The sequence below is a fragment of the Coffea arabica genome, chromosome 2e, assembly GCF_036785885.1.
Source record: "Coffea arabica cultivar ET-39 chromosome 2e, Coffea Arabica ET-39 HiFi, whole genome shotgun sequence".
Classification (NCBI taxonomy): Eukaryota; Viridiplantae; Streptophyta; class Magnoliopsida; order Gentianales; family Rubiaceae; genus Coffea; species Coffea arabica.
Genome location: NC_092313.1, coordinates 23,639,060 through 23,650,291, shown reverse-complemented (window position 1 = coordinate 23,650,291; position 11,232 = coordinate 23,639,060). Strand labels below are relative to the sequence as shown.

Below are 11,232 nucleotides of genomic sequence, written 5' to 3'. Positions count from 1 at the left end.
ACCAAATTTCAAAATAGATTTTACCATAAATTATTCAACGGGTTGATAAAGTCCATATGGGCGTCTTAATCTTTTACCATAAACTATTCAGTGGGACTAACGAACTTGCGTATTGAAGTTAATTAGAAGATATTGGTATGAATTATGAAGGTTATGTAGTTCAAGCATATCCATGTGGAGATCGAAACATTTTCTTGGTGTTAGAAAAACACGGACAGCAAAAAGGGAAGCAAATATTTTTTTTCCCGTATTTGCCTCATTGAATGAAAAAGCAACCGTTAAAGGTACGTACGAAATTGGATGGATAACTGCAGAAGAAGAGTCTTCAATTGGTACATTGTTCCATCCCTTATTAACACAAAAAAGCCAAGAAGAAAATAAAAATCTTTATCCAAATACAGAAGCTTCATCAAGCAATCCACTATAAACCACTAAATAGAAACTATTTCAAAGAAGACACAAAAATGATAACGATAACAATCAGAAATTCATTGGGCAAAGGTCTATAAATACTTTTACACTATTCTATACTTTTCTCCGTTTACCAGAATTACGTGTTTAAGTGTATTTTAGAACGGTGAATTAAAGGATCTCAGGTGTCTCGCCTGAGCCTCACCGACCCTTTTTTCTCCTTCACTGCTTAGCTCCCCGGCTCTTCTCTTCCGGTCACTCGTCCCCTCCTCGTCGTACTCCTCTTCTCTTGTGCCCAAGATCCGACCACCACCACCATCTATATGCATCATATATGCACATACTTAAACAACATGGACTTCTCCAAGAAGTCCATCAACAATCTTGTACTTATTTCTGTTGTCTTTACGGGCTTGCTTTTCATTTTTACCTGGAATCCGACGGCCTTAAAATCAGCAATCTTTTCTTTCCAGAAACACTCAACCTCACAATCAAACGTCGTAAGCATCTCTCACTTCCATCTTACGCAAGCGCACAGATATTCCCATGAGCACTAATATGTCATCATATTCTTGCAGCCAAATGTTACAATGATAAGAGATGAACTTGAAGCAGCTCTAAGCAATGCTGCCATGGCCACGGACAAGACCGTGATCATTACCATAGTAAACAAAGCCTATGTCGAGCCCCACAACGACCAATATCCAACTATGTTGGATCTTTTTCTTGAAGGTTTCTGGGTTGGAGAAGAGACGAGATCGTTGCTTGATCATTTGTTAGTAGTGGCAATGGATCAGACGGCCTATGATCGGTGTTCGTTTCGGCGGTTGAATTGTTACAGGTTGCTGACGGACGGCGTTGATTTCACGGAAGAAAAGCTCTATATGTCGCAGGATTTCATCAAGATGATGTGGACAAGAACCCGTTTTCTTCTTGATGTTCTTAAGCGGGGGTACAACTTCATATTCACAGTAAGTGCGAATCCCTCATGAAGACTAAGTTGATTTAGTGGACATTAATTCTGATAAATGCGACATCGTACGACTGTTTAATTTAGGCTTTCTTTTATGTTTCAATGTTTAATTTAATTAGAATTTATTAATTTAAAAAAAAAAAAAAATTTTGTTGAGTGCAATGGTAAATGGTAGTAGATGTTAGTCAAGTTCGTCTGGAGTGCCAGAAGACTGTACGGATAAGCTTTTCTCATGTTTAAGAAACTGGCAGATATTTCAAAGAAATTAGGCAGTTAAGATCGATGGGGATAAGCAGGTTTGAAGTTATCTATACCAAGAAGAAAGGTTATCGAAGTTATCCAACTTAGCATTTGGATAAGAAAATAATTTCAGGAGTTTCACTTTCGAAAGAGCGACATTATTACTGATTCTATGAATAGGGAAAAAGACTCAAGAGGTTTTTTTTTTTTTTTTTCGAAATTTCAACCTTTTACCTTTTAACTATAGATCAATGGTCGGATGAACGAATGTTGGGTTGGATGATAAGAAGGTTATGACGGGTTTCTTGTAATTTTATTATATATAAAAAAAGTGTGGTTTCATTCTTTTAGTGTTGCAATATAACTTTAACCCTAGAACCTGTTTTTTTTTTTAATTTTTTTTTGGAAGGATTTAACTCTAGAATAGTCTTTATCATTTTCAAGGATAAAATAGGTTGTGAGCAGAGTTTTGTGCACATATTAAGTATTAAAACTAAAATTAACCAATGTGTTAAAAGCAAAATTTAGGACACTACGAATGAAACCTGTTGGGAATATGCATAGCTAGCTAACGTGTGGACTACTCCTGTTTCTCAGAGTTAAGAAGTGATTTGACTGAACCTCGTTTGTGAGAAAATTTAGAAGTTGGGACATGTCGTGCAACTCGGGAGTTATTAAATTCAAAGGTCTGGCAGGCAGGAAACTAGGAAGCTTTGGCACCCTTAGTCCCCCGGCCGGAATGCAGAAATTTAGAATCTCCATTCTTCAATTAAAGCCCGCTTAAGACGGAAAGTCGTTGGCTTTCAGGCTTGGAAACTGTTTTGAAAATTTCCAGGCAAAACCAGCTTAGGTCTTCGAAGAATCCTGTAGAAACCTACAAGAAGATACAAATAGAATGGCAAGTATAATTTTTAACTTAGTCTATGCGTTAGATTTTTTAACTTAGTCTATGCGTTAAATAAAAATCAAAAGCTGTATCTAGAGGTGGCAAAATGGGCGGGATGGGCGGGATTTGCTTGGATTTGAGATAGAACCGAGTCATATGGGTTTGGGCCCAACCTTACCCATATGTGTTTTGGGACTAACTTGGGCGGGATCATTTTGGGATGGGTTTAGATTGATCCCGCCCAATACCCAAATCCATTTTCTACATATTTTTTTTCCTTTAATTCATTTTTTATTTTTATATAATTTTTATATTTTTGATTTATTAAATTTCTTTTAGTTTTATTAAATAAACATGCAAGTGCTTTATACTCAATATTCCCACCAAAAATTGGATTAACAAATAAAGGAAAAGATAGATATACAGCCATATTCCAACATATATTAAGATGGCCAAGGTCCTTAGGATGTTGAATATTTATCCTTATCATTATCCAAGGATGACAGGTCTAAACTAACTGAAATGCTGGAAATTCTTGTGGATAATGACTAGGAAGACTACTAGATTATATTCGCTGGTATGACTATAAAAATTGTTAAAGATAATTTTTGAATCTAAGATTCCGTTTGGATTGACTTTTTTTTCAAAAAATAAGTTTTTCAAATACAATATTACAGTAATATACAATAACTCAAGAAACATCCCATCCATATTAATATATCAAATATTTCAAAAAAATTTTATAGTAAAAATTTTTCATATACACTGCTACAATAAAATATTTCAAAAACACCTACCAAAAACAGCTAATCCAAACGGAGCCCTTGCCATTTGAGCCCAATGGGTACCCAAGTATTTCCCATCCTTTCCCATTCATTAATGGGTATAGTTGGGATGTGTCCCAACTTAAACCCAATACCAAATTATAATACCCATCCCGCCCAAAGTTCCTTTGGGCATGGGTAGCCCATTGGGACTTGAGACAAATTGCCAGCTCTAGCTGTATCACATGCCTGGTCATTAGAGGGAACATCAATTAATGGCCCTTCTTGAGGTTGCCAGTTTGTCTTTGTCTTTATCACCGCAGTTTTGCTAGACCAAGCAACGACCACCTTGCTTTGTAGTAGAATTTTCAGTTTAGATGCATAAATTCATGGGGTAGTGGCAAAGATGACTAAAAATCCATAGACAGTTCAATCAGCGGTGATTTTAAGGTGGGGGCACGGGCTCCCACTGCTCCCTTAAATTTCTATTTTATTGCTGTAAAATTTTGGTACTCCCGGAGTTTTAAGGAAGTAAAAGAATTATATGGTCCTTTAAATTGATTCATGAACTAATATTCTAAAAGAATATAAAAGTCACAAAATTTCATTTAAAATAAGTTAAAAAAGGCTTTTCATTTTAACTTATTGGTGAATATTTTTTTTTGCTTAAAAAACTAGGAAAAGAGCAGGTAAAAAATTTTAGTATTACTTTTGCTCCCATTGAAAATTTTTTCTGACTCCGCCACACTGAGTTCAATAACTTTATAGTGATGGATTTTAATAATTAAAAGTTAATGGATAAGCGAAATCCTATATTTTAGTAGTTTGTTATTAAAATCCATTGAAGGGGTCCATGTCCATTAACTTACCTTGAACAAATCTATTATGTATGGATACGGTTGAAAGCGCAATTCGTTCCTTGTTGTAAAACTCATTTACCATTTCACAGTTGCAATAAACTTTTCCAATCACGATAAGAGGACTAGAAGCTACAAATTAAAGACATAAAAATTTCACTTTCAAGTAGGATAGATATTAGTAGATTACAATGGAACTGATTGTCACTTTTTAGTGAAATTAGCATGCAGTAAGCTCAAACTATAGACATTGAACCAAAGCTGCTTGTTGCTGGCTCACACTTGCACTCATCTAGAATACCAGGGATCATAAAAAACTAAAAACTTCTTTCGAAATTTTTGTAAATGAGTCGAATAATTCATCTTAGTTCGCAGATATATCGCTTTTCAGTGCACAGACTTATGTTAATGGTTCTTCTTTGGCAGGATACAGATGTAATATGGCTAAGGAATCCATTTCCAAGATTAAGATTCAACGGAACTGATGACTTACAAATTAGCACGGACGAATTCAATGGCAATCCCAGGTCCCAAAAGAATCCGATCAACACGGGCTTCTACCATATCAGAGCAAACAACAAGACCATAACACTATTCCAAATTTGGTACGCCACAAGACTCAATTCCACAGGATTGAAGGAGCAGGATGTTTTGGGAAACTTGATATATAAAGGAGTGGCTGCAGAATTAGGCCTTAATCTCAGGTTTTTGGACACCCTCTATTTTAGTGGCTTTTGCCGGGATAGCAAAGACGTTAGATCGGTGGTTACTGTCCACGCTAATTGCTGCAGAAGTATAAGTGCTAAGGTGGCTGATTTGACTGCAGTGCTAAAAGATTGGAAGAGATTCAAGCAGTCTAAACTCGGTGCTAGCACTGCTAAGCGGATCGCAGCCCAAAATACAACAAATGCTGTGTTCAAGTTCAAATGGTCCAACCACATTGCTTGTTTCAAGTCTTGGAGGAAGCCTAGTGCAAATTAGCCTTCTGAGACCAAAGGCTATAAGCTCAATCTTTGGTTCTGAGTTGTGTTGAGTGCAAGAAAGCTGCCTCTTTTGTTCTTGTGATGTCAATTACAGATAGTAACAACTTCAACTGGAAGTTATAAAAGTAAAGGCTGAAATCTAAATTTTGAAGAGTAGTAATGAAGTGTTGAAAGTAATAAGTTGCTGAATTGATTTAGTTATATATATTTAATAACTAATTAAATTATAATACCGAATTGAAATATCAAACAAATGATATGCTTTTATCTTTAAAAATAATAGTCTTTATTTGTGTATTTAGAGACAGAGAGAAAAGTGTGTGCGTGTGCATGTGCTTGCGTGAGGGACCGAAAATAATGAAACAATTTAGAGGTAGTATTTTAAGTGTGTGTACTTGTATGTGAGAGTGTATGTGTGCATGTGTATGTGTATGTTGAACAAAAAAGAATAGCAGTGTACCTTATATGTGTTAGAAAATGTATTATAGTCAATTCAGAAAATTCAGGATGAGTGTACTTTGTGTGTTAGAACATGCATGAAAATGTATTATAGTCAATTCAGAAAATTTAGGATGCATTTGATAAACTGAAGTTTGAACTATGAAATTTAAAATCTAAACTCTGAATCTATTAAGTTATTAAATTGTTAAATACTAAATATGATACATTTGTGTGTATATCATATTAAGTGATAAGCGAATAGTTTATCATTTATTTTTTGGAGTAAGTTTTGCTTAAAAACTTCAATGTCACTTAATTAATTTAGATATTTAATTTTTCATTATCAAACGTGTTTGTATATGTAAAAATCTGAATTTATTAAATTTAAATATTAAATTGGGTTATCAAATAGGGTTTCAACAAAAAAAACTTTTATTTGATAATGTAAGGCATTTCTATTATCAAATATGTTGAATTCAAAAAATTCCAAATGAATTAATTTTCAATATTAAGTAGAATTATCAAACAGGTCCTTAGTTGAAAACTTGAAATTAATTTAGGGCCTGTTTGATAAAACTGAAGTCTAAAATCTAAAATATGAAAATTAAGTGCTGAATGTATTAAGTTGCTAAATTGTTTAAGTATATCTGTTTGATAATTAACTAAATTATAATACTAAGTAATCTGAATTGAAATACCGCACAAATATTGTGTTTCTATTTTTTAAATGTGGTGATTAAGTATGTGTAGTTCTGTGTAAGAAATAGTGTGTGTGTGTGTGTTTATTTTTGGTGTCGAATATAAAGAAAATAAACATGTACCATGTGCGATAGTCGTATGAGTGTGTGTTATGTGCATGAGAGGTATCATATGCATAATCAATTTTGACGATTTAGTGAAAAATTTTCACTTAAAACTTTGTACAAAAATTTAGTAGTACTTAATACATTAAGTGATAAGGCATTTCCATTATTAAACATGGTGAATTCAAAAAATTTTAAATGAATTAATTTTCAGCATTAAGTAGATTTTTCAGACACCTAGTCAGAGGCATTATTGACGGTACTAATTGATTGTAATAGCTAAGTGAGGGGAGGATTATTTAGACCTCAGCACTAATTGACTGTAATAGCTAAGTGAGGGGAGGATTATTTAGGAAGTTTATTTCTTTAATCGTTGCATAACTCAGGTAGATTGTTAAGCTGTTCACCTCTTCTTACTTGATTGGTTATACTGACATTCCAGCATGCTTTTGATCTAAGATTATTTGTTTTTCAGTCAAAAATATTGGTGGGATTTGTAAGAAAAAAACAAAAAAAAAAAAGATGGGGATGTCTAACTATTTGTTACTATTGGTCAACCCTGTTTGGCATTTGAGTTTTTTTGTCAAGTTTGTCTGCTACAAGTTTTTTACAAACTTTAACTACAGTAACCTCAAAATTTTTTTCAAAGTTTTTAAGCTATACACTTCAAAATATTCAAAAATTTACACACTTCAAAATTTTTTTAAAAAACTTCTACAGTAAGTTACAGTAAAATTTTAGACAAACATCCAAAAAACTCACTTACCAAACGGTCTGTGTTGTAGGCCAAGCCGATATGTTTCTTCTTCTTCTTCTTTTGGATTTCCAGGTACGGTACCAACTCGCCGGATTACTTCAAAAAATGCAAGCCCTATGAAGTCAAATTTGGGGTCAAGAATTAGACAAAGGAGAATTCTAGGTACACCTGGGTTGGCCTTTTATTCTTAACCATTGCATGCTTGGATTGAGTGATCAGGTATAAAGGACCGTAAGTAGGAAATTTTGAATTCACATATTAAAAAAAAAAACTTGTTTCGTAGTCCAACTTTTAAGTTTTTAGAGCATTTCTCTAATCTCTCTCAATACTCCTCCACTCCACTGTCCAATAGTTGTTCTAGGTAGATTATTTCGCCTCTTTTATTAACATTCTCTAGTTTTATACTCGACCCCTTTTATTAGAAGTCTCTATTTTCTCAAGAATGCATTATTTTTTCAATTAATTCAAAGTTCTACGAGTTTCTAATAAGACTCCAAATACTCTTCCAATTATGTAGACTGGTATGGCAGTATGTACTTCCAAGTATTAATGCATTGATCTTTATTATCAATTTACTCATTAATATATCTCATAATACACTTAAAGGTTAGAACAACAATGAGATTAAAGCTTCCGCATAGTCAAGAAGACTAGGTAACGTTAGCATAGCCAAGAAGGCGGACTCTGTTTGATAATCCAATTCAGCACTTTATTTTAATAAATTCAGATCTTAACATGTTCAGAGTTTGATAACTAAAAATTGAACATCTGAATTAATTAAGTGCCATTGAATTTTCTAGATAAAACTTGTCTCAAAAAATAAGTGATAAACTATTCGTTTATCAATGAATGTGATATACATTTAAATATATAACATGTTATACTTAACAATTCAATAACTTAGATCATATTTGATAACCCAATTCAGCACTTAAACTTAATGGATTCAAATCGTAACATGTTTAGATGTGTTTGATAATCAAAAATTAAACATTTGAATTAATTAAGTAGCACTAAATTTTTTAGGCAAAATGTGCTCCCAAAAATAAGTGATAAACTATTCACTTATCACTGAATATAATATACATTTAAATGTATTAGATTTAATAGGTTAAAGGATTCAAATTTCAAATTTCAAATTTTAGATTTTCAATTTTCAGATTTTAGTTTTATTAAACGCGTCCTTAGTGGACTCAGACTTCAGATTTCACATTTCAGTTTTCAAACTTCAATTTTATCAAACACATCCTAAGTAAAGACAAGGTAAAGTTACAAAATCTTTTTGTCGCGACACTTTAGTATCATGTCGAAGTCTAGATGTGGTATAAATTAATTTTGAAAGAGTCGATTTGATATTCTCCGGACTTATACAAGGGCTTGTTTAAAAAAAAAAGACTTATAGAAGGGCTTGGGTCCGTCCATGCTTGGGCCGCTTAAAACTTATGGCTTATTTATAGGCTTATGTTTGAACAGCTTCATTTGGGCCAATGATGGATCCATAATTGTACTGCATTGCTTCGAATATTAGTAAGGATAAATTTTATATACACTAACAGTACGTATATTATTACTGTTAGATTCATGACAAATGTACAAAAATTGTATTTTAAATTCAAATTTTGTATAATTGTAATTTATCCAAGACTAATAATTGTCATTCATCCAAGACTGATAATGCACACTCAAGAAAGATTAATCCTATTACTAATACGTAAACATAAACGTATTACTAGTATTTGCAGCCATGAAGATTAATCATATATTAACGTTTGTTGAAAAAAAAAAAAGAAAAAAAGTGAAGTTTAAGCTCAACAAATATTTTGAAGAAGTTACGCACCTTTTGATATTATATTTCCATTTCAATGGGAAAGGTATGCATTATTATATGTGAATACATTTTAAGTTTAAGCTTTATAATTTATATTTGCAAATTCAAATGAGAAAATGTCATTTGTACTCTCATTTTTTTAATCACACACTTATAATCATTTTAATCATATAGTTTTTATGTATTAGATTATATGATAAAATAAATGGTGGGAGCACAAATAACAAAAAATGAAGTGCATATAGCATTTTCCATTCAAATGGCCCAACTCTGAACGATATGGCGCGGTTGTTCATCTTATAATTAACTGTCCTAAGCGACTGCATAAATTCATATAGGAAATAGCATTTGGACGCACTCTAATATAACATGTAAAAATTCATTACACCATTCTCTAAGAATAAAATATCTTTTCAAAATTGGAGATTAAAAATTGATCAAGACCTTTCATTTGATAAATTGGCATTTATAATTCATATCCCACCATAAACCTTTTTCCAATTGTTGAGCCTCTTTTCTAGATCTGAGCATTTATTTTCAAATTGACCTGATTGAAAGAGCATTTATTTTCAAATTGACCCGAGTTCAAACCTGAAAAGATTTGCCTATTAGCCTTCTTTTTGCAATGGGAGATCAAGATGTTACTATTTTTCTTTAGCAACTATTTTCTCAAGGGATAATTTCAGAAACCTCCCTTGAGGTTTCTGACAATTTCACTCTGCTCCCCTTAGGTTTAAAAAATTACACTTACCTCTCTTGGTATAGTAAAATACCTATAATACACTTCATTTGGTAGACAATTTTAAATTTAATGCAATAAATTTACAAAACCCGCCCTCAGGGGCTTGGTCTGGTGGTTGAGGGTGCTGAAGATGGGGCTTCAGGTCCCTGGTTCGAACCTTGCTGCCAGCAAGTTGTTGAGGGTGGTGAATAGTCTGCGGGGTCCACTCCCTGCGGGACACACTAAAAAAAAAAAAAAAAAACAAAACAAAACCCAAAAAAAAAAAAAATTCTGTCTATTGTTTATTTTCATTCCTCTCTTTTTTAGTTAATATACCCTCTTTTTATTATCTTCAATTTTGTGGATATTAGCAAATTAAAATTATAAAATCAACAGAGGGGGCGGCAGATTATGTATGAAATTAGAAGAAAATGAAGAGACTTGCAGTGATAGAAAGATAAATAATGAAATTGATGATTGAAATAAGAAGAAGAACTAAAGATGTTGAATTTGTCATATTTTATTTGTTGTCAAGAAATTTTTTTATAAAATGTCAAAAATTACATAAGGATTTCTTTCATTGGATTAGAAATTTATTATTATTATTTTATTTTAGAGGTAGAATTTATTCTCTATTTTTGAAATATTAATATTTTTAAGACCATAGAAGGGTTGTAATAGCGATTCAAAGTCAGGTTAATTTATATTGAAAGGTATTTGAGCATTGATATTTAATTTTGGGGTATAAAATTAGTTGTCAATGGGGTTTGTGTGTGTGTGTGTGTGTGTTTTTTTTTTATTTATTTTTTTTACGTGGCAAGTATTGATACTATGCATGTAATTTGGCATCCTTTGGATGACTATTTGGTTTTAAAACTTATGCTCGGATGGTTGTTAGGGATTGGATTTATTGATTTGTGCAAAGTGTGGAAGAAAAGAATTGAGTATACTATATTTTTCTTAGTTTAAAGGGCAATTTAGGAATTTTGTGAGAAAATCTATATCGTTGGACCTATATTATTACTAAACAGTAAAGTAGGGGAGATATATGTAATTTTTAAAACCTGAAGGAAGCACTCTGTAATTGTAAAAAAACCTCAGGGAGGTTTGTGAAATTATCCCTTTTCTCAAACATATTTTACTTGCTAATACAATTACAATTTTTAATCAACCTTTTGTATTCCCAGCAATCTTTTTGTTTGATGCGCATTATATTACGATGTGATAGAGTAATTATTTTAAATAATCTCCTATTTAAACACACTCAACGCTGTTAGATTTGCATTCCATGAATGTAACAAAGTTGCTGTGTTTTTCTACAAATACATTTACAGCATGTTGGCACTCTATTTTGGATAGTAATTTCCCATACAACATTTTCGTAGAGGATGATAAGAGTGGGAAACAGTTCATATGGGAAGCTATACGCCTGTACCTTCTCTTTCAATACAGGAACCTTCTCTTTGAATACAAGCTTGCCTTTCTTCCCCCAAAAAAAAAAAAAAAAAAAATCTTCAAAATAGGAAAAAAAAAAAAAGGGAATATTGACTAGATGGCATCTTAACCTT

At 32.4% G+C, this 11,232-nt stretch overlaps 1 protein-coding gene across 2 annotated transcripts; it reads left to right on the top strand.

Moving 5' to 3' along the window:
• The first annotated feature begins 525 nt into the window (after positions 1–525).
• LOC140036913 (uncharacterized protein At1g28695-like) lies at positions 526–5,265 on the top strand. Of its 2 annotated transcripts, none has more exons than XM_072080045.1 (3): positions 526–908; positions 990–1,382; positions 4,558–5,265. In XM_072080045.1, the coding sequence occupies exons 1-3, from the start codon at positions 735–737 to the stop codon at positions 5,110–5,112; spliced, it is 1,122 nt and encodes a 373-aa protein (XP_071936146.1). In that variant the 5' UTR covers positions 526–734; the 3' UTR covers positions 5,113–5,265. The 2 variants fall into 2 exon arrangements, with proteins under 2 accessions (XP_071936146.1, XP_071936145.1); XM_072080044.1 differs by having other exon boundaries at positions 526–911.
• The last annotated feature ends 5,967 nt before the right edge of the window (positions 5,266–11,232 follow it).